The 23,658-nt window shown below is 45.9% G+C and overlaps 1 protein-coding gene across 2 annotated transcripts; it reads right to left on the bottom strand.

Moving 5' to 3' along the window:
* Positions 1-8,728: 8,728 nt before the first annotated feature.
* NTAQ1 (N-terminal glutamine amidase 1) lies at positions 8,729-23,462 on the bottom strand. 2 transcript variants are annotated; one of them, XM_086465649.1, is made up of 7 exons: positions 23,389-23,462; positions 22,999-23,098; positions 22,339-22,389; positions 20,110-20,258; positions 19,648-19,772; positions 11,512-11,680; positions 8,729-8,751 (listed from the first exon to the last, which is right to left on the bottom strand). In XM_086465649.1, the coding sequence occupies exons 1-6, from the start codon at positions 23,460-23,462 to the stop codon at positions 11,547-11,549; spliced, it is 633 nt and encodes a 210-aa protein (XP_086321775.1). In that variant the 3' UTR covers positions 8,729-8,751; positions 11,512-11,546. The 2 variants fall into 2 exon arrangements, with proteins under 2 accessions (XP_086321775.1, XP_086321774.1); XM_086465648.1 differs by lacking the exon at positions 8,729-8,751 and having other exon boundaries at positions 11,379-11,680.
* Between the last annotated feature and the right edge of the window lie 196 nt (positions 23,463-23,658).

Genomic DNA, 23,658 nt, shown 5'->3' with positions numbered 1-23,658 from the left:
GCTGCTTTCATGCCACTGCTGAAAGTGGGTGGTGGGACAGGAAAGACGCCCACTCCTCATGTCGCAGGATCAATAAACAAACAGCCCCACGGGGTTTGGGTTTATAGACGGAGAAACACTGTCAGTGCAGGAAATGGGAGTTCCTCCTCTTCATGGCACACCATGAATTTTGACTTATTTTAGCAGGTCTCTCGAGCGTTAAGCTTATTCTTACAGGCATACATTTTTATTCATGACGTACGTGAAAAGTGATGTCTCTGTGGGTGATCCTTGATGGGAATGGTGTGTGTGACGGCCTAGAAGCTGCCTCACTCCCTGCCTGCGCCCAGTGCTGGGCCGGGGTGGGCTGCAGTTTTGTTTTCTCTTTGCTTTTCCTCCACAGGTAAAACTTGCACTTTTGTGAGGGGTTTAGCTCACCTTACAGACCAGAAATCTCTTTCTGTGCTTCCTTCCGCTCTGGTGCACAGCCCAGCCGGCGGGAAGAGCGTCCGAGGAGGCTGCGCACCCATGGGGCCATTGCCAGGCTTAGCCTAGGGCCAACGTCCAGCCCAGCCATGACCCAGGTTAAGCCGATGAGAGTCCCGGTGGGTCTGGTCGTGACTGAAGAAGTGTTTAAATGCTGTGGTAGGTTGGGACCCAATGCAATGTGGCCTTGCCTGCCCAGCATGAGGTGCCTCTTGGTACCACAGCGATTATTTTTCCCCTTGGGGTTTGGGCACCCTCCTCAGCTGGGCCTGGGGGACATTTTGTCCATGGGTTGCCCACCAGAACATGACCATGGTTTTCAACATGGGTTATCTCTTAAATGGCTTTCTCCTGGTCTTTTATAGCTCTCTTGCTGAAGTGGAATTTATTATTTCTTTTTTGGATATAGCTGGAGGTGTAAATCCAGATAAATATAACTCCTGAAGAGGAATCAACCTATCTGTGTCACAGCTCAGCAGCGCCTGTGTTGCTGCTGGTGTATATAAAGCAACCAGGAACCTTTTTAAACCTCTGAAACTGAGGTAATTTTATTTGGGTTTTCTTTTTCCTTGCTTATAGACAATTAAATGGTTCTCCTTTAAAAGAGCTGGCTCCTGGTGGTAGGTAGAAACCTACAATCTTTCTCTTACCACATACTTTTATATTTAAAGCCTCTACTTTTAACCCAATGGTAGGATTCAGGGTTAATGCTCGTTAGATCTTTGTCTAGACAGTTGTGAAAAACAGGAAATGAATTACATTATAGTACGAAAGGAGAATTTAACCTTTTCTCTCCTCTCTAACACATGTGACTGGGGAAAATATGTTACAGCACAGTATTTTGGAAAGTTTAAGGAAGTAGAAAAATTAGAAGAAAAAAAAAAAACAAAAAAGCTGGGATTCCACAAGGCCTCATGGGAATTATTTCACAGAAAATAAAGAGCCAGACTGTGCCCTCAGCTACACCCAGGCAGTAACTTGTTTCCTCTGGCTGCTGCGGAAAAGTTGCATTTTATTATTCCCCAATTATGCTGAACATTCAGAAGGAAAAAGTCTGAGTTGCCGAGCTTCACACACGTGCACACGCATGTGCGGTAGCTGCAAGAAAGAAGCCACCATGTGCCACCCGTCCTCTGGCACATGGGGCCAGGCAGAGCAGGTTTGTAACACCCCTGGGTGTTACAGCACCTTACACCCCTTCTCCTCAGGCTGCCTAAGGCCTCAAGGTCTTTTAATATTTACAAAGTTATTTAGTCTTTATTTGAATTAGAGACTGCAAAAATGCAAAATTCCTTCTCTTGGCGCTTAGGAAAGTAAGAGCCCGAAGGCTCGCTGACCCCAGTGATACCGCTTACAGGGTAAAAGCCCAATTTTAAAAAACTGTTGCAATGAACCCAGAGTACAAATTAAGCCTGAAGTAGTGCGGACAGCTGCTCTGCTCAGAAAGAGCTGGAAAGCAGATGCCTGGGTGCACTTTACCCACTTATCTCCCCCCCCCCCCCCCCGCCCCCGCCCCTGCAAAGTGGCTGCTGTTTGGATGGAAAACACACCACAATCAAAAGCGGTACTGCAAGCATCTTCAATACTGCTTCTGAGCTCTTCCCTCTGACCCCTCATGTGCCCCCAATGGTGTATTTTCAAGCCATTGTCAACACCCCCAAGGCCCCTGGACAAGCCAGCAGCCCAGAGCCCCAGGAGGCTGCAGAGGCACCGGGCGAGCACCCTGCTCCGCTGGAAAACCGCTGTCCTCCCACTGATGGTTAATCTCCCTCTGCCCATGCCCGCTTCTCCCTGAGGGTGCTGCGGGCCCTCGCACCCAATTCTACTGCCATCCCCTGGAGACAGCCCTTGCCCCGCTGGGTGCTCTCGTGGGGACCCTGTTTGTCTCGGGCACAACTTGCCTCCCTCGCCTGCAACTCTTTGCTGGAGTCAAATGTTTACGCTCGCCGCACATGCTGTCAGCTGACCAGAAACATTAATATCCCCATGGCAGAGCAACAAAGCCTTCCCAAGGATCCTCTGAGCTGCTGAGCCTGGGCTCTGCTGCTCCTGCCCTCCTGGGACCCCCACTGGCTTCGGTGGCTGCTGGGAGCATGGCGGAAAGGGATTAGGTCCTCCTCAGGACTGTTTATTTGCATTTTATCATGGTTGCTTTTCATTATGAAAGCACATGAGTATGAAGTGTACAAATCACTGGAATAATACTGGAGCTAATTTTATGACATCTTTAGCACCATCCAAAAAGAAAACAAACAAACAAACAAACCAGCAAACAACCATCTCCCCCTGCAATGGAGCAATCTAAATAAAGTTTTTTAAGCAATACAATATTTGCCTGTATAGTTGTCAATGTTTCCACTGCCAGTTTGTCTTCCTAAAGGAACCAAGCTTTGGCACAACTTATATCAGAAAAAAAATGAATCTTTAAATGTTTCCAAGAGAGTATGGGAAGGGAGGGGGGATGATGGGAGGCGAAATCACTAGGAGTGCAGTAAAATGTTGGCCTAAGAGCCAACAGAAAGGAAAGGGCCTCAGTTTACCCAGATTTACTCGCCCATGCTCGTGCCAGCAAGGGAGGGAGCAGGGCAGGAGCCCTCACAGCCCTTACACCCGTTGTAAGCAGCAGACAAGGTGTGGGTCCTCTTCGGGAAGAGCCAGCTGCTAACGGGAGCGGTGAGGATATAACTGAATGCTGCTCATTGCTAATGCTGAGGTGAGCTTAGCAAGCACAGGAGCCGATATACCCCACAAAACGTGCTGCTGTGAAAGAACCTGCCTATATACAGACGCCTAGAGGCACACAGACGTACAGCCACACAATTAACAAAAGGTATCTTTCAGAAGCCTTGCTCTGTAGTGTAAGGAAGGTCGATCATTTTCTTAGCAGCAGCAGCTTTGCTTGTAGGAGAGGCTTTAGGACATGGCTCATCCTGTGGTGGGGAAGGAATGTTTCTGCACTGATCACAAACCTCTTTTCTTTTTTTCATGAATATATTCTGCCTGATGTAAGTATAGCCTGCTTGGCAGTCTAACGCAGCCAGAAACTGTGTTTGATTTATGGAGGAGGTGGAAATCTGAATAGAAAAGGATACAGATATTCCAAGGGTCCTCATTTTGGTCCTTCTCCATGAGCACGCGTTAGCCCTGAGGTCTCTTGGCATTGGAAACTGGTGGAGGAACCTGGAACCCCAAAGCTCCTCTTGCTGGCCAGGATGGGTTGCTGTACTACCCTCTCAGGTATCTCAGGAAGCCACTTTTACCTCCAGCACGTCCTCAGGTTACCAGACAAACTGCATCAGCTGGGATCTTGCATCCCACTTAATATTTAATCACCCTTTGCCCTCATTTTCTTAAGTGGGCAGTGAAACCCTAGCTAGACTGCATGCCACAGCACAGAGGTATTTTATTACAGAAAGCTCGAAACAAAGCTTCCACTTGCTAATCCAGCCATGCTGATGGCTGTACCACTGGAGCTCCATGGATCATTCTCCAAACAGCATTAAGCAGCAGCAAGAAGTAGTTATAAAGTTATTTGGGAGCAGGCTCTACTGCATTATGCAGACACAGCAGAGGACCTACTGCGAGGTACAACGATGCCATCTCAGATGTCACCAAGTGACAGTGAAGATGGTAACGCCTCATTTGGACCCCACACATCTGCCTTTGTCACATGTTGGTCCTCAGATGTCCTCAACGCTGGACAAGTTCCACGTCTGGGTTTTTGCTGTGGACTCCACGTGCTAAGCCAGGACATTTGCTTGTTGAATGAGCACAAATAATCCCCATTTCTGAGGATTTCTGCAAACCCAGCAAGAATCCTCAGTGGTGTGGAAATGTCCTGCCACCTCCACTGCCTGCATTGTCCCTGCAGGGAGGCAGCAGTGGGGACACCATGGTCCCTGGCAAGGGCTGGGGACCTGCGCCCGAGCGGCCAGGGTTGGGCTGAGCCATTCCACAGCCATGGATTTCTGCAGCAGTTCAAAGCAGCGAGGCCACAGAGAGCATCAGCAGAAAGGTTTGACTTGGGCTCTGCAGCCATCGGGGAGGGCGACTGCTTCACCCCTGCTCATGCAGCCTTTGGCAGCGGCTCGGAGGAGGCTGGCTTTTTGCCTCCGTACATGGATCCGATCCCCATGCACGGTGTGAGCTGGAGAGGCTTGCGAGCAGGGGCTGCTGGGACTGTGTGTGGGTCCTTGCTGGGAACAAGGCCCCTCACTTGGCCTTTCAGGTCTCAGAAACACCCAACCCGGGCTTTTTTTGTTTAATAATTATGAAGTAAATTAAATGAGAACAAGGATTAAGGAAACAATCTTCCCAGTAAAACACCTCTGACAAAGTGGCAGGCAGGGCACTGCAAATTTCCTCCAGGTGCCTTCTTCCCAACCTGCTGCTGGGAACAAGGCGGGCAGAGTGCTGTGCTGGTGCCCCCCCAGCCAGGAGAAAGGCTGGACCCCCGCAGCCCTTCCCAGCGCTGGCTATTGTGCATCTCAGGCCCGAGCTGGTTGGGCTCTGTTTACTTTGTAGAAACTCCATGGAACAATGCATTTGAAAACAACTCTGGGCCAGATACATACCGTAGAATATTAAAAGGTATTTTTAGTACCTCTGGCAGAGTGGATCAAACTCTGCTTTCACCTTTACTAAGACAACTCTATGGACTTTGCTGGCAGCACTGCATATTCTTACCAAGGCAGCAGCTGGTAGAAGTACTTTACTAAATAGTCGCATTTACTTCATGCAAGACAGAAGCACAAGCACAGATAAATGCTGGTGGGATTCCTGACCTACAGCAGGCTGTATTTTCTTCCCAGGAGCATGACTTTGCCTGACAGAAGTTTGAATTGCCGAAGAAGCAGCATCATGTAGCAAGGAAAAAATACTCTGAATATTGCCTCCTCGATTTGTGATGACTTTTAGTTTTTTGTACTGGTATAAATATAACTGTGACCATTTCATACAGCAAAGTGCTCTGTGATGAGTACAGTATAAATAGCCGAACTGGTTACACACTATAAACAACTGGAAACCCTTGCTTCACCCCAGCAGTTAGAAACGGTGGAAGCGGAGGGAGCTTTACAGCTAAATGGTTAAAAGCCACAGCAGAATGTTTTCTCGGGATGGCTCCAAGCACGGAGCTGGTGCGCTGCCATTTCAGCAGCCAAGCTGAGACGGTGGGAAGCACGCCACCACAATTGCATACTAAAAAGAAGGGAAGGCTGAGATAACTACCATCTTCTTACTGTGTAGGCCGTTTAAAAAAAAAATAACATATAATGATTCTTGCCTTATTGCAGTGTTTGGGTTCCAGATATAGCCTTGCATGGGAAGGCCGGTATGACACTGAACCAGGCCAAATAAGCATTTCCTGCTTTTAAGTAATACAATGTCAGGAATCCAGCGCGTCAGAAACACCCTGCTCATCTGCCTCTGCACCAGCACCAGACACTCGAAATGAGCTTCAGGTGAATAATGCCGCTTCACTCGGACTTTGTGAGTGACAGTTCACAGCTCAGGTCCTTTGAATGCTTATTTTTATCACTATAAAATGAAGCTCAGTGTTCCTCATGCCTAGGAAGAGGCTTAGCTCACTCAGAAACTCTGGGACTTGCCAGAGACTTTCGATAACTAAGTAAGATTTGGTTTAGCTGCCCTCAGTATCCAAGGTATTTCCTACTGTAAGTATAAGGAAACATTGAGGACACTTAAGCAACCTTATTTGTTTATCTTAGGTCAAACTGGAGAGATTTTCCAGAACCACTACTGCAGCTGCACTTAACTTGCTGAAAGGCTGCATTTGTATGGGGTGCTTCGGTTCTGACTCCATGATCACAAATGAAAACCTTCACTGAGAGCCCAGCTCCATGGGGAAGGCTGCACGCAGCTGCTGAGCAAACCTGAGCAGATGTCTCCAGACACTCACTCCCTGGGTATGCTTCATTAACCTTGGCCTCAGCTGGGCCAACTCCTGCATAAGGAGGAAGCCAGAAGGGAGAAGAAAATCACCGGTATTTCCTCCCTCAAATTTCCGAGTAGGTAATTACCTGAAGAGACACAGATGTCCAGACAGGTTTCACCTCGAGAGGAGATGAGATTCTCCAAGCCTGTGAATCCAAAGTGTCATAGGAGGGCAGCCCCACCAAACCTGCAGCCATCTGCTCAGCTGGGTGACGTGTGAAGCGATGCTTTGCAGGTCCTCCCCTCCAGCAGCGTGCCTCGTGCCAGGCACAGGGGACAGCCACCACCTGGGTCATGAATGGTGTCTCGGTAATGGTTCTGCAATGCACCCGGTGGGAGGCAACTGTGACTACTGCAAGGACGTGGTGGGATTATCACATCTCCTTCCTATTCCCTGGTACAGCTTTCTCAGGTCTACAACCTGTGTTTGCAGGGGAAAAAACTATGTAAAACGAGAAAAATTGTACCTAGGTCATTCTAACACAAGAAAAGCGGACCACAGAGATGGCCATTTTACAGTAGAAGTTTGGAGAGCAACAGGGCTTCAGAGCACGCATGAGGGTCTGGCTGCACGATGAGGGGGTGAGGAGGCCACACAGGTCAAAATGTCCCAACCAGGGCTCTCATCCTGGACTCTGATTCATACAAATGCACCCGGTGCCTCCCTGCCTCCTTAATAGCGTAGATCAGATTGCAGCACCCCAGGTATCTAAATTTAGCTTCTGAAGTCCATAAATTGATAGCAAAGCAATTAGTCTTATATTCTAAGGTGTCACACACCCATTTTGGTAGGGATTGTGAATGCTGAACAGAGCCCCAAGGATCGGTAGGTGCTTTGACAATGCTGCCATACAGCCCTTGATGCGCAGGAAGGACTTGCACTGACCTTAGAGACTCAGGCAGCCAAAGGCAACACGTAACCCATTAGCCACAACCTTGCAAGATAGGGATCAGCTCTGCACTGCTGTCAGAATTATTTTTTTTTGAGCTGTAACAGCTACTGTCAGGGCCGAGCGTGCAGGAGAGAGCCTCTGGCCAAGCATCCCAACCCACACGTCCACCGAATGCTGACTGCTCTCTCTGCTGGCCAACTGAGAAATGGTATTTTCTCAAGACAGACCTAGTCATGTGTTGTTAAGTTTGCAAAAATGCACTGACCAAGAAAGTGCGTGCCAGAAAAAACAGCATTTTTTTAATCTAAAGCCCCAAACAGGCGAATAAAAGAGGTTAGTTATCTATAAACTATATTCCTAACTAAAATGCAGTAGCAAAGAAGAGAAAAAGGCAGGAGACGTGGGAGTCCTATCTCATGCTGCAGCTTACTGCATCAATAGCCTGATGGAGGCAAGAGGATGTCCCCCCATTATGAGTATGAGCCTATCAGGGTCTTGCCCTACGATGTCTAGAAGAAAAAGCATTGGCCAACAGAACACAGAAGCTGGGAGACCGTGGGATTGTGAGTAACTGACCTGGGGCAGGGGGGTTTCTTGCTTTGTTCAGTGCTTGACTCAAGCATGACCTAGTCCAAAAAGCCACCACTTAGGAGCTCTCAGCACATAAATACCGTAATAACCGGACAACAGCCAGACTTCACTGTGGGAAAGGACAAGGTAGAGAAGGCTGAAAGGGAAGGGAAAGCTAACCTGCACTAGAGATCATTGTACTGAAAGTGAATAAGCAGCACGTCTTTGGGCTGGACACATTCGAAGACTGAAAGTCTCAAGGGCTCTCGACAGCATGGAGTGTAGGCGAGCCCGCGCGGATCCGGCTGTGCCAGTGCACCCCAGCAAATCGGCCCTGCGGGAATGTCAGAGCTTCCGTATTATTTCATATCCCGTCGTAGCACGAGCCCAGCTCCCCTGCATCAAGGAGTGAGGCTCTCCCTAGAGCACCACTTCGGTTGGGTGGCTGTACCAGCCAGCTTGGGGCTGTACCGCCCAGCTTGGAGCTGTACCTGAGGACCATCGAGTCGTGCTCTGCCGTACAGCGTACCCCATACGTATGTACACCCGTGGTAGAAAGCCGCTTGCATCTTATGTGTTTAAACACATCAGTGATCAGAGAGCTGATAACTAGTGATGTCTGGCAGTGCAGCTGCCTCCTTGCCATCAGCTTTACAGTGGCAGTTCTTTGCTTGTACTTCTGACTGGCACGTGCTGCTTCTGCAAGCGCTCGGCAAAGTGGTCCTCACCAGACTTGGCTTTTCTGTCCGCAGCTTACCGTGGTGCTCAGTGAGTGAACCGTCGTGGGGCCACCTCATGCGTCAGTCTGAGGCGACAGCAGAAAGGTTAAACGCAGCAAGTTCCCCACAACAGTCAGGACGAGGGTGAACTGGAGAGAGAAAGGAGCAAAGAGGGGAGAGAATTCACCGAGTGCCTCTGATGGGGCACCAGGGTTAATCAGCATTAGGAAAAGGGCTGGTCTCTGCTAATCATGGTGAAGCAAGTAGCTCATCCTCTTATTTGGGGCCCTAAATGAGCACTTGGTGTATTCCTGAATTCTGGCTTTCTGACAGCACACCTTCTGAAATGGTGATGAAATGCCACCAGGCTTGGAGGGCTGCAGAAACAGCACCACAATATCAACATCCTCAGTACTGACTTAAATAATTCCCTGGTTTTTATCTAACCCTCTGGAATGACAACTTTTTACAAAAGCTACAAAAAGATTGTTAATTATAGAAGAGCTATCATCACACACACCCAGCCTGCTACATGTAAAATTAAGTATCTTGTTCAGAATGATTAAAAAGGACTGTTTCTTCACACTGATTTTTTTTTTAAAACTTGTATATTCCAAATCATGGTTGTGACTGTTCTCCTTAACAGCCTCGATCCTGAAACTAGACTAAACCAGGCAAATTCTTGTGTCTGAGCCTCACTAAAGGGAGTGCATCAGGTGCCAAAACCCAGCTGAGGATGGCAGCTCAGTATTTAAATCAAGTAGGAAGGGATAAGAACCTAATGTTCTCAAGTAGGGAAGGATGAGAACCTAGTGTTCTGCAGCAACTTAAAGGGTCTGTTGAGCAATGCACAGGAACTCTGTGTATAGGAGATTCAATCACTTACTTGAAGGTTAAAAAGTGCTTAACATAACCCGTTCATCTACACCATGGATCTTTAAATTCTCAGTTCTGCTAGTGTCTAACCTCGGCAGTGCATGCGATGCCCTGGGCACTGAGTTAGCATCTATATAGAGCTCAGCAGGCAAACCTCTGCTGCTGTGCACATTCACAACCACACTTGATATCACTTAAAAAATAGTAAGTAACATCTTCCCTCATTCAAATCATGCCTGCCACACCAGCATCATGCAGAAAGAGCTGCCATGTCATCCAAACACTGATAAATCAGACCTTTTACACGGGCGTATCTGGTTAAATCCAGAGCTGCCCCCTCTCAGGAGAGCTCTGAGCACCATTTATCAGGAATCCCAAGCTCCATCATCTCGATCTCTTCTGGTCAAGCTCGTTCAGAGACAGAAATTACAGATCAACTCTCCTGCTCTGCAGACGAGTGCCTCGACACCCGGCCTCCTATCCGCAGCCTGTGCTGCTACCCAAGGAATCCGTGTGGTAGCAGCCGCTCTGCACAGGCAACCAGCTGAGCTGCATCTGGCAGCACAGAAGGTGCAAGTTTCTACATTCAGCCAGCCCTTACAACACAGAAAAAGAGGTGTCTGGATGAGGCGAGTCAATCCCACAGTTGTTCAACGGTCTGTCTCTGCGGTTAGCGTGCTGAGTAAATTCTCTGGAACTGATGTGAGATACAGTAATACAGTATATATAGAACAATACACCTATATAACAGAAATGTACATGTAAGTGTCTTTGAAGTTTTTACATTTTTCTGTACTTACAAATAAAATGATCCCTTAATACTTAAAACCATTGCTGTGCTTTTCCTCACCAAGGCTGAAGTCCATCGCAAATATTTATTGCAGTCTCAATCCCAGTAGGTTTCCAAGGCCTGACTGGATAAAGCCCTGAGCAGCCTGGTCTGACCTGATTTGAACAGGAGATTGGACTAGAGACCGCCTGATCCTCCTAACCTGAATTATTCTATCAGTCTGTGATACGATAGTACCTAAAGTAGAACAGGTCCAAAACCAGAGAACTAAGTACCCCATCTCAGACTGTTTTTAGGGCACTCTAAGACATGGGAGACTTTGCTTCAAACCCCCAATCACCATGAAGGCTTTCCTGGGTTCCCCTGCAAGCTTGATATCACCTCTAAGGAAATTCAGCAGCAAGTGACCCTGTACGGAGAAGGCTTTCTCATTCCCTTCCCCCCAACCATATGTCCCTGCTGATTTCCTTATACCAGCAAGAGCAGCTGTCTGACCTCATGGCAAGCCAGTTCAAGGAGCTGAGAGGCAGAAAAAAAACCCAACTTTTTTCTGTTGGTTTAGCTTCCTACCCTGGATTACCACGGGGCCGGACAAATGCCAAGTGTGAGCTCACGGGGGCAGGTGAGAACGCACAGTCAGTGTAAGAAGCAAAAGCAACTGCATCTTCCAGCAACTGTCAGCACTAGAACAGTTTAACTGAAATTACAGGCATTTAATTCTCCCCTCATACAGCAAGAAACCTAGATACTTACCTGGTTTTACATAGTGCCTGGGAGTTCAAGATTGTACCACCAATCTACGTTCCCTTTGTGGGTCTGATCTTTAGGCTAAATAAGGCCTAATTGATAATAGTGACTAAATTAAGATGCACTATCTTAAGCGATAGAAATCACAACATAAAGAAAATATACTGTATCTCACTTCTGAAATGTGGCAACACAGCAATTTTAGCTACGTTGTTGAGCATTTTATGCATGTATTTTCCCAAAAGGTTTTCTTACCGCATGTAAATGCTCTTTTCAATTTGGACACCATATATGGAAAAGTAATATGCTTATGGTGGGATGTCCGCCTTTGATTTGACATGAAAAAGCAAGTTCATACTTACATAATGAAAATAAAAGTTTTTATTCAGTTCATGATATTTCTTATTGGGTATTCTATTTTCCCAAATATTTATTCCATGTACAGAAATGTAAACCATAAATACAATGTAAGAGCAGCAAAACAAAATACACCCACTCAAAACAGAAGCAGGGAGAACTTCTTTGTTCACGTCACTGTTCTTCCAAGGAATAGCTGTAATCAGCCTGTCTGCCAAATCGATGCACAAAGTCCGGAAGGGGGAAAACTGAGCCCCATCCCACTTTGGGATTCATACTGATGAAATCATCCAAGTTCATCTTGGAGTCTAAAAAACGACCAGAAAAGGGAAAAATTTAAGTTCCTGAGGCAGCTTCTGTAGCACAGGTATACATCTATCAAGATCATGCCCTAAAAACCATCTTTGACAGTTCAATTCAAAACAGCGAAGGTTCATAGCACATAGATCCTCAAATTGTACAGTGCTACAAAAACGCCTATTTCCAGTCTCTGAAGTGCTGCTTTTGCCCCTGATCCCTCTCTCTGCCCATGGCAATAATCACATTACCGGATCAGTAAGCACCCTTAGTCACTAGAAACTACTATGTTTAGGAAAGAGTAAGATTTTCCCTGCAACAGCAGCCTAGAACGGTTGAGCCGTGTCAGAGAACTGGAGCGCAAATAACAACCGACACAGGGAACTGCAATGCAACAGGTGCTGGTAGTCCTCCTGCAGTCACACAAACGTGAATACTCAAAAGCGGGGAGATATTACTCCCCCATTATTTCTGAACCAAAGTCAGCTGAGTCAGCTGTTGCACAGACTGCAGAGGAACTGGATCAGAGCAGCAGTCGGAAGTTGCTTCGTGTCTCTCAGATGTGATTAGCCCCTTGGCAAATCTACAGCCTGTTACTCCCCAGGGTACAGCATTTGCTCTGTATTTCCTCCCTCTCCAGCCCTGAACTTTGTCCTTGCTGTCCTTGCTGTCCACCGGCCCGCTGCAAGGCCAGAATGCGCAGACCAGAGGAAAACATCTGACACAACCCAGCCCGTAGCCTACAGGGATGCTCAGGCAAAGAAGGGCACAAACCCAGGCTGGGAGCAAACTTCTTTTTTTTTTGAATCCTGAACCACTGAACGAAGTCAGAGGGAGAAAAGGTTAACTGCCACAGCTTCAGGAGAAAAGTAACCATGACTGCTCTTTGCCAGGAGTTGGATTTGCTCAGACTCCTGCAGGAGAGGTAGAAACCATTCTGACTCGTTCATGGATCCCAGAGAGCTCAGGGCAAAGTGCCGGTGTGGAGTTTTGGGTTTAGGTGCCTTATGTATCCTTTTTCTGGAGCTGGCCTGGTACAAACTTTGCTGACTCAGAACCATGCTGATCAGAGGTTTCCCATTCCTCAGCCTTTCAGCTCTGACTACAAACATCTGTGGACTTGTTGTTTTATGTTCTCACTGGTGATCTGCGCAAATAATCTTTTTAAATGCCCATTAAAAAAAAAAAAACAAACTGGAAGAGAATGAGTTTAAAGAACAGAGTGGGAGAGCCACTGGATTTACTGTTATAGCTTTCCTGCTATATTTAAGTATTTATTTTAACATGGATGATTCATGTGCACATTTAAGGATTAAGAACCAAACAAGAGTAGGCTCTAATGAATGGATTAGAAAATCCATAGGATGGAATTTGCTTCAGCTGCAAAAAGCTTGTGTAATTAGGCTTACCATTATGGACAGCATAAGCGAGGAAGGGAAGGCAACATTCAGGAATCCCACGCCCAGGAGTCCCAGCCATAATCCAGCCCCCGAAGCCCTGTTTGCACCACATCTACACCATGGCACGGCTTTGTGATTTGCCTAATCCCAGCTCTCACCACTTTCGAGGTCTGTCCCCTAGCTCTTGTTAACCTCTTTGGGCTCGGCCCACTGAAAAACCTTACGTTCAGCCAAGCATCTCCCTACTGCTGAAGCGAGTCTGGCAGAACAGGACCCATTTCTGCCTGACTATATGGGGATTTAAAATAGCACAAGTGCAGCAATTTGCTGTTGTAGCTCAAGAACAATTAGCGGTGGATAACAGCTCTTGCTTGCCGGTAGACTGGTAAACCTGTTTTCCAGTTCCCAACTTGTCTTTTCCTCCCACATGCTTTTGTTTTAAAATTAATGTGATCCTTCATATAGTTTAAGATTTGAAAGATAAAATAATCCTCTGCTTTATGTGCACTGAGCATAGGAGAATAATAATTTCATAAAACTGTTCCATGAACGGTAAAGCAGCCCAAAGGGCATTGTTCCAGTAGAGTTCCAAACACAGCTGCTGTTGTTACCAACTTGGAAGCTGCTGTCACAATGTCTGCAGGAAGTGAAATATTCCCTTAAATTCAGAAGGAGCGTGGCAGAGCATAACGCAGTCCGTCAGAGAAGTTCAGTGAAATGAAAAATTGTTTTAACAAAGCGAACAAGAACACTCCTGTGAAGAGCGGATGGTCCAAGAACTGGTCGGCAGATGGCACTGAAGCAGTATGAGAGCTCTCCACAGGAAAAACACAGTGAGGCCTCCCGTTTTATCCCGTTCAGGAGGTAAGTGGCTCTCTATGCCACTCTTCTTACCCACGTGCTGTATCTGAATGCCACGCATGTTATGTCAGACCTGGCAGCTTTAGGAAATGGCTCTGCAAAAATGCACGAGAACACCACAAAGTCCTCCTCCTGAAGCAGATAAAGAGTAACAAACAGGAGAATTTTTACAAGAGAGACATCTGGATGCTACAGTTGACAAACCAAGAGGATTTCTCCACAAAAGCAAGGAGGAACATGCTTTATATAACATTTCTACAAGGTCAAGAGCAGCAGAAGTTTTTTGGTTTTTTTTAAGATTACATTACACTTGCAGCCCTCCTCAGGTGCTGTGGCTATTATACTAGCTTGCATTTGTGCATGCTCAGAGCTCATCTTCCTCTTTGACCAAACCCACTTTGTTACACACATGCACTGTCAATGAGACCTAGCTGGTACATTCTGGGATTCTTGCATAATTTTACTACTGTAATCAAGTCTGACGCTTTTTTCCCCAAGCAGGGACGAAATAAAAGGCCACACACTACCAGATGGCATTGTCAGCCGTGATCCTTGTGGCTTCAGCCAACAGTAGTTAGAAAGCAGCTGAAGGGCTGCTAAAGGTGAGCAAGTCCAACAAAGCCTCCAAGATCAGCTCTGCTACTGCCTAACCTTGGGGGCATCTAAAATACTTACAAAGTTGGGCTCTTCAGGCACTTGCGTAGGTGTTTACAGTTCTCCTCAGATCCCTCTCCCTTGCCTGAGCAAGGAGAGAAGTTTTTTTGCAGGCAGAGCAGGAAAGGCTGTTAAAACACTCAGCTGGAAGGTGCTGTCCCCACAGCCGAGACACAACTGACTGTGCAAATCATCCTGGTCCATCTCGGTGTAAAACAAAGCTGGTCACCTTAAATTATCTTCCACAGAAAATGGTGTAATTTCAATAAGCCACTCACAGAATTTAAATACTTCTATGCTTAGATGTACTTTTACCGGCTCTATTCTGACTTGATTCTTCCACAAAAGCTCAACTGGAGTTTTATTCTCAAATGAGAGCAGGAGAAGGTTCCCATGATGGCCATGTGAGCTACTTATATCCGTATCAAGGCATCTTTTTCGCCTTCACTAGGATCCTACCACCACCTCAGAGAGGAGATCAAAAAGAAACTGCAGACACCTGCCTGGCCTCTGTCTAGTAGCTTTCCTGTTACATAGATGTGTCATACACAGTGCCTCCAGAATTCCTCAGCTGCCCTATTCATGCTCTTCAAAACAAAAAAACCCAAACAAGTAAAACCCAAACAAGTAAAACTCCATCATTATGACTACCAGGGATTTTAATAATAATAAAAAGAACAAAAAGTTTTTACAAATCAATCCTGCCAGTGTGCTACCAAACACCTTGGGAGAACTGAAATCCAAACCAATGCTTTTCAGCGTTAGAGCTGATGCTAACAGTTGTATATAAGCCGTAAGACCATCTGTTCTGAGTAATTTTAAAATGCACTGTGCAAGCTCTGTTTTACACAGGCTTGCAGTAAGGAGAGCTGATCTCACCAGGACTTACAACTAAGCAGGATCAGACCTCATTAATTCTTAGAGAGAAGACTTAAAAGAAAACGCCAGGCTGGGCTCACCAGCCCTAGAATGATGAATCTGTGTCCCACATCGTACCTTCTTAATGTTTATTATCTGAACAAAATACCAGACTCACCCCTGTTTTCTTTCAACAGGAGGCAAACAGAGGCAATCAGGTGGGACCAGAGGAATCCACTGCAGCTCGTGCACGCTTATTTCAGCGTTGAGGACGGGGCTGGGTGAGAAAGCCCCGTGCACCCAGTTGGGTTAGCCAGCTCCTCCTGGCCTGCACCGCAGCAGGGCGGAACAGAGGCCAGAGCAATGCCAATAGGGGACACAGAGGCTCTGGGAAACAGCGAGAGCAGAGACGGTTGCAAAGGGCTAATGCTTAGCACGTGAGTTCTGACGAGATATTGAGGAGTTTGAGGTTTTTTTGGTTAGTTGGTTGGTTTGGTTGTTTCTTAAAAAAATGATGCTAAGGTTCTTTAAAAAAAAAAAAAAATCACCCAGTTCCAGCTTCATTTTTTTTTTTAAGCATGGCCTGGAATTTATGACTCAAGATAAGCTTATTTTAGAAGGTTTATTTTGCAACCCCATGAACAGCACAAATACAGTTTAAGAATTATTCCTTTTGAGTTAGTAGCAGGAAAAAAATATGCTTAATTTGTTACAGAGAGAAATTCCTTGATTAAATTCCAAAAGGAATTTCATGGTCATTAATGTTTCCTGGTATATTTCATAAAAAAGGATCACTGGTCCCAGTATCCTGTTCTAGCTCCACACTGGGTAATTACGTTATCCTACCAATGGTCCTACTTAGCTCACATCTGGCTTAGATACTATGGAATTTCTTTTTCCAGAGTGCTATATTCAGGCTTTACAGCTGCTTTTTCTGGAAGAGGCAATATTTTAGTACCAAGAACAAACATTCTTGTCTTTTTAAGTTTACTGAAAGCTTTAAAACCAAGTGGGATAAGAAGAGCGGTGTATATAAATGTAACTAACATGCTTTAACACATAGCAAATTGTATCAACACAACAGTACCGCACTGCTGATTATCTTTAAATACCAAGAGTTCATGGGCACGTTTCTTTCTAACAGCACAATGCTCATACATCAAAAAAAGACTGACACATTTTTATTGTATTTTTTCAGTCTTCAAACATTTGTTTAACATCAAAGACAACATACAGCAAACACAAGTAACATAAAAACCTTGCATACTTTTGAAATCTTCTCAAGAGCTTAGGAATTTAGCCACTCTAAATGACGGCAAGAAAATAATAACAATGCTCTGATCTAGATGTGCCTCACAAATAAATTGATACTAAAACAATATGTGGTCAATTCTGTCAGCCATTAAATTGCAGCACCTTACATGAAATATGTAAGCAATTTAATCTTACGCAAACACAAACTAACACAGAAAGCAGAGTACCCTATCTAAGTGAAATGGCAGGGAGAAAACAGTTATCTGCAATGGAATTTGGCATGGACGTGAAAATTAATACCCCAGGCTCTTTTACGATAACAAAAGGTCTGCCACCCGGTTTTTCATCAAGTTTAAAATAAGGTGCTTTTATGCCTTATAAAACTGTGCTGCGACGTTACTTTACCAGCCTCCGAAGGAAGAGAATTACCAGTTCCACTCATTGACAGCAATGCTTTCCAAATCTGTATGGTGGCCCGTGGGACACACGCTCATCTACAGAACCGCATCACTGAAGCACAGGACTTACATTCAGCTAGAAGTTAAAGCTTGTTCCACAACACTACAACCCAGACACCCCACTGACTTACACACTGTGCACCTTGAAGAACACAGCGTTGTAAGACAGCTCAAGTGAATACAGGGAAGGCAAAAAATAAAACTAGAGAAACTGGAACTGAATGAAAGGCAACTTGAACTAGATGTCCAGATCCAATACAATCTATTCCTGTTCTGACCCAGATCTTGAAGCTACCTTGTGATTGACCTTCCACCTTCAGTGGGTGCAGGGTAACCAGTTTCTTTCATCTGCAACATTCAGCCAACTGACTAGGAGACCAGAGCGCATCAGCACAGAACTGGGATACTGTGTCCAGTTGTCCAGTTTGGAGCTCCTCAGTACACAAAAAGAAACCAATCAAAAACCCAAAACACTGACATACTGGAGTGAGCCCAGAAAAGGAACATCAAGTTGTTTGAGGTGGAAGAACATGATATTCAAGGAGAGGCTCAACAGGACAACTGGACCTGTTGAGTCTTAAACAGAGAAGATGAAGGGGAGACCTCACTGGTGTCCAGATCTACCTGATCAGGGGACACAAAGAAGATGGAGCCAGAGCATTCCTGGAGGAGCCTGGCAACAGGACAAGCAGCAAAAAAAAAGCAAGTTGGAACATGGGAAATTCTGATTACATACTAGGAATTTGGGTTTTATTTTTTTTTTACCATGACAACTGTCAAGTATTGGAAGAGATTGCCCAGAAAGGTGGTGGAATCTCCATCCCTGGAGGTTTTTAAGATTAGACTGGACAGAGCCCTAAGGAACCTGTTTTGGGCAGGTGTTGGACTGGATGACCAATGGATGTTTCTTTCAGCATGGCACGGAACAGAGCAAAGAAATAAGGCATGAGAAGAACGAAGATCTGTGTATCTTTCGCTATCTACCAACATCAGAGACAACCTGAAGGTTGGTTCAGACCATGTGGCTGCTGCTCATCAGTGAGGTAAAGCTCAGCCAAGCAAGACAGATAAGGGGAGAGTTACAGGGTTTGCAGCCATTATTCACCACAGCTGGAGGTACATGTACATGTCTGCAACTGTTTGAGTCAGTCTCTAACTTACTGTCCACAAGTTATGTTTTCTACTCTTCTGATTAGAGTAGAATTTTTTCACCTTCCTGGTCTGGCCTAATCTATATTCCTCACACTTTTCATTAGCTCTCAACTATCACAACAATAAGGTTTCCACAGGCAAATGTCCTCGGCACCTAGGAGGCTCCAGCTAACAGTGAACTGTGAACTGCAGTTCAGGCACTCTCCACTCGCTACACTACCCTTGTACAAAACTTTTACTGGAGGTAAGGACCAAGGCACAGAATTTAAAGTGCTTCATAACCTGGATTGCCTAGAAAACACCTAAAGCTGCATAATGAAGACTCCATCTGCGCTCCTGCCCACATTCATAACTCATTTCTACTCGTGTGAAACACCAAGCTTCCTTAGAAGCCAAAGCAAAGATTGAGAATTAACTTCCCAGCAACTTAAATCCACAATAAACTTGGACCTAAACACAAAACATGTTTCTTTGATCCTGCCTTCTCTAACATAAACACATAGCAGTACTGCATTACTGAAAAAGCAACAAACCAAACATTCAGAGCAATAACATGAAAACTCTTTCAAAGCAAAACTTCACCATGCTTTTCTCCATCTGGGAAGAAAATGAGAGAACAAACAAACACATGGCAAATGCTAGCCAGCGTGCCAAACACGTGAGTAGAATAAGCTGAAGTGTTGTGTGATAAGAATGGTTTACCAAGCTCTACAGAATAGAAGAGATGGCAAGTCTTTACTTCTCTCTCTGCTTAGCTCAGAGGCTATTATCTAGACAATCACTTAAAAGAGGCTTAGGGCTTGTGGAAAAATTAGCTGACTTGCCAGTTTGCCTTAAAAGTGTCCTCAGGTCCATTCACCTGGTAGAGAAACCTCAAACATCTTGCACAGGCAAACCCAACCCGCTGAGCAGAAAACTTCCTCCTGTCAAAATAATTTGCTCTGACAGGACGGGACCTGCCGGCTAAAGTGTGGTATAACCAGTGTGTTAAAAATTCACCTTGTGACCCCTAAGCAAGTTATTTGGCCTCTCTCCTTCAGTTCCCTGCTGTAAGGGGAGAACAGTACTACTTACCACCTCTCATTCTCTGCCCAGTTTATGAAGACCAGTAATTAGTGTTTGACAATGGCAAATGCCAGCAGGCAGGCAAGACTTCACATGCTCAGAAAAGTAAGTGCCAAATGCTTCATAGCCCCGTTTGTTTTTTTTTTCCATACGAAATAATAAGCGAGCTGGATGTGCTTCTGGACACATGTTATGGAAGCATATTTATTTCCTGTGTGCATCTTGGATGATGTCATTCAACACTGTAAGGAGGAAAAACGAGCTCTGGTAGCTTACCTGCAGTTTCAATGCAAGGGTATAAAGGAGGGGGTTTCTGCCATTTCCCATTCGCATCTTTCATATGAGATCTGTCCGAAGCAAACGTCTTCAAGTACAAATCTGCTGGAATCATTCTGATTTTCCTAAATAATAATGCAAAATTGTATCGAAAGATGCATGTATACAATACTGCATTAGCCACTCAGAACAAGAGCCCCTTCCTCCCATCAAGGAGCATTAATTTCATTAAATACACAAACAGGCAATATTGTGCCAAGCAGTTAACTAGTTAACAAGAAACTACAGCAGGTAAGAAAAGGGCTTTTGATGACTAAGGTAAAGAGCTTTAGAAAAATTAACACAGCACGTTTATTTTACTGGAGCACAGCAAAAAACCTCTGTCACTACACATCCACAACGAGAACTTCAACTTTGATTTCATGAAATCACATTCACGGTCTTTATATTCTGGGTCATCACCTGTGAAACTCTGGACGAAGGCTGTCATCCAACCTAAAGGCCTCCATACTGTAGGTGTCAAAAGGACACGGAAACGGCAACACTGTGTCAAGATCATAAATGAAGTTCTGCTCCCCGCTGGAAACGTGGAGTAGAATAACATGGTAGTCCTGGGAAGGATAAATGCATTAGTTAAACAGCTGTTAGCAAGAAACTGGCAAAGGGGGTGAAAAAAAATGCCTCCTAAAAGCAGAAGCTAGAGATCCTTTCTTTAAATCCTGCTTTCTGCCCTTGAAGTATTAAGCCTGTAACATTTCTAGCACCAGAAGAGAGATTCCCCAACACCTGTCTTGCCCATTGTGCCTTTCAAGACACCTTGGCATTCTCCCCATTCCTTTGCAGCTTCCTTTGATTTAAGCCTGGACAGCTAAACTACAGTGTATGCTACTGCCAAGAAAACAGAAAATCTCTTTCATGTCCCACACCAAAACACAAAAATCGAGCAGGATAAGCATTTTTGGTTTAGACCCAGCCCTAAATAAAAGCTCTCAACAATATATGATGATAGCTTAACACTAAAATAATCTGGTGATCTCTTCTAATAAGAGATGTTGTACCTGTTGCAGTAACACAGGCTGGGAATTTGAGTGCTGAGGGTTTAGCTGCCCGAAGCACCTGCAAAACCGGCATGTAACTGAACAAGCAGCAAAGAGCTCGGATCGCGAGGACTGTAGGAGTAAGATGAACTCCTGTAGTAGCTCTTGAAGCAGGGAAAAAATGCCTCTGGGTACTATATCACAGTTTTTCAAGGTAACCATTTTGTCTTGACCCTTGGGTTATGAGGTGCAGTTTTACTCCTTAACTTGTAAGAAACATAGGCGTGGTGGAGGGTTGGAGAAATTGGAGTTACTTCTGTTAGGTGTCAGGTAAGTACGCTGCTGTTTTCCAAAATTAACCTGAAGGTAGCTGTTAACAGCTTACTAAAGCTTACATTAAATCCACTCACAAAAGGAGTTTGAAGCACCGTCTTTTGACACTTTCAATATTAAACGAAACCACAAAGGGAGTGGAACAAAAAAGATTTGTGCAAGCTACTTTGCCAGACCAATACACACACACAACTGCAGGCAACAGTATTTAGAAGAATCTGTTACAGAATATAAGAAAAATTGAATATAAGAAAAATTAACTACAAGCTTTACATATCCTACAATCCACTGAAACTTTGAAGTTAAGACACCTTTCGATCCATGAATTTTTATGAGAAATCAATATTCTGCGGTGGCCTGTCCTGACTCTCCTATTCCTTTTTAGATCATCTTCATAACACTTGGATCTCTTTTTCAACTAAACCTTTTTTGTACTATAAATATACCAATATTCTTGGAGAGAAGGAATAACTCAGAAATCACAGAACTTCAGAAGTTTCCAGATTATCTTGCAGAACTACAGAAACAGAAATTGCCACAAGAAGTAAGAGTTTTTTCCACACCAGATAACTGAAAGAACTCTGTAACGATGCTTATTTGAAAGGATTTCTGAAGTGGCAATTACTGAATTACACTAATTGATCAAATGACACTCCAAAGCCACCATTTATGAGTCAGTTTGATTGCTGACACCTGAATAGCTATATTGCTTATATTTTTCTATCTTCTGTCAGGCTGACAATGGGTATTTTTATCCATCTACTTACAAGTACAGACTTGTACTTATAATACTACAAAGCTGGTAGCCTCAAAAAGATCCAGATAACAATGTTCACAAGTCTCATGTACTCTTAAAAATGTTTAGGTTTGTCACCTGCAGATTTTAGCGACTGTCTCGCTGTTAATTTACTATGAATGGTAAAAAGGAGCACCAGATTTAGGCTCTTCATAGAACCGGTTGTAAAAGAATAACAAATATTAATACAAAACTACAGAATGGCTGAGGCTGGAAGGGACCTCTGGAGGTCATCTGGCCCAAGCCCCCGCTCAAGCAAGGACACCTAAAGCCAGCTGACCAGGGCTGTGTCCAGACATCTTTTGAGTATCTCCAAGGGTGGAGACTCCACAACCTCTCTGGACAACCTGCTCCCGTGCTCCATCACCCTCACAGTAAAAAGGCGTTTCTTTATGTTCAGATGGAACATATACATAACAGTTTGTCACAGTGAAGATGGCTGACATTGCCCATGTCTGATGCTGCACCTATCAACTACAGAAGCATGCACTCAAAATTATTGAGAGAGAGAACAGAATGCCTTACCCACACAACAGGCTCATCTTCATGTCCTGATTTCTGTTTCCAGAGTGGAATCTGAAAGTTTTATGTGAATAAATCTTCAGTGAATAAAACCTTTCAGATTAATACACATTAATTTTAGGTTAACCGGTTAGTTCTTCACTAACCTATCCACTTCACCAGCCTACATCTGTGCTGTAGTCAGAAAATTTTCTCTAGTTGGTATCTTTCAGGAGCATGAAGTTGGAGATACTCTTCTGGACCACAGAATATAATCATTCTCCTAACTGACAGATTACAGGGAAGAATTAAGCCCACACCTCACAGGGACACCATGCCTCTTCCCATGGTCCTGAACGCACTGGACAACCAGAGGACCTCACACAGCATGGTCTGCATGCCCCTGAGCCCAAGCGAGCGTCAAGAGGGTTCTGGACCATGTCCCACTTAGGGGTTGGGCTGCGGCTGAAATGCCCGGCCCGTGTCCCACCAACGCCGGGCTGTGGTTGAAACGCCCGGCCCGTGTCTCACCAATGCCGGGCTATGGTTGAAATGGCCGGCCTGTGTCTCACTGTGTCAGGATCTGGTCTAAAGCCCTGGGCCCGTGTCCCACCTACACCGGGCTGCAGTCCGAGGGCCCCAATCTCCCCACGGCTGCACTCAGCTCACATCTCACCGACTCACCATTCTCCTATCATTGGATATGAAAACCGCATAAAATTCTTCCAAAGGGTACTGATCCCGACTCCTGATGTAATCACAAAGTTTCCAAACATTTTCTTCACTGTAAGACACAAGGGTTGGTTATTTGCTTTCCCCCCCACCGCACTTCCAGCGAACACAGGCCAGCCCAGAGCCCAGGCCTGCTGGGAAGTCGCCCGGCGCGAACTCCGCTCGTGGCCAAGGGCTCTGCGCGACACGCAGCTGGTTGAGATAAGGCCCCCCCCCCGGCCGGGGCGCGGGCCGGCGCAACGCGCCGTTATCGCCTACGGCTGCCGCTGCCTCCCGGGGAGGGGGCATCTGCCCCCGGCTCCTGCCTGCCCCGCGCACCGCCCCGGCCCGGGCGTCCCTTACCAGTAGCAGCTGGTGTAGGCGCAGGCGGGGCGGGGCGGCACCGCCGCCTCGTAGGCGGCCGCCGGCCGCGCCATAGCCGGCCTCGGCGGGGGTGGGGGGTGAGGGCGGCGCAGGAAGTGCCGGGCGCGGCGGGAGCCACCGGCTACGCCTTCCCCGGGGAAACGCGGCCGCGCTGCGGGGCCGCCATCCGGGCTGGCCTCGGGCGCTCCGCGGGCACCGCCAGAGCAGCGGCCGGGGCGGCGGTACAGAGAGCGCGGCCTCTCCCGCCGG

This window comes from Leptosomus discolor, chromosome 5 (genome assembly GCF_034619465.1).
Source record: "Leptosomus discolor isolate bLepDis1 chromosome 5, bLepDis1.hap2, whole genome shotgun sequence".
In the NCBI taxonomy this organism is placed as follows: domain Eukaryota; kingdom Metazoa; phylum Chordata; class Aves; order Leptosomiformes; family Leptosomidae; genus Leptosomus; species Leptosomus discolor.
This window is presented reverse-complemented; position numbering and strand designations above follow the sequence as displayed.

What these genes read in the sequence shown, in the direction of transcription:
- NTAQ1 (XM_086465649.1), bottom strand. Translation starts at nt 23,462, where the DNA reads ATGGCGCGGCCGGCGGCCGCCTACGAGGCGGCGGTGCCGCCCCGCCCC. An exon ending in TATCCAATGATAGGAGAATG is followed by an intron (nt 22,390 to 22,998) that starts GTGAGTCGGTGA and finishes TAAAACTTTCAG; the next exon opens with ATTCCACTCTGGAAACAGAA. An exon ending in AAGATGAGCCTGTTGTGTGG is followed by an intron (nt 20,259 to 22,338) that starts GTAAGGCATTCT and finishes TATCCTTCCCAG; the next exon opens with GACTACCATGTTATTCTACT.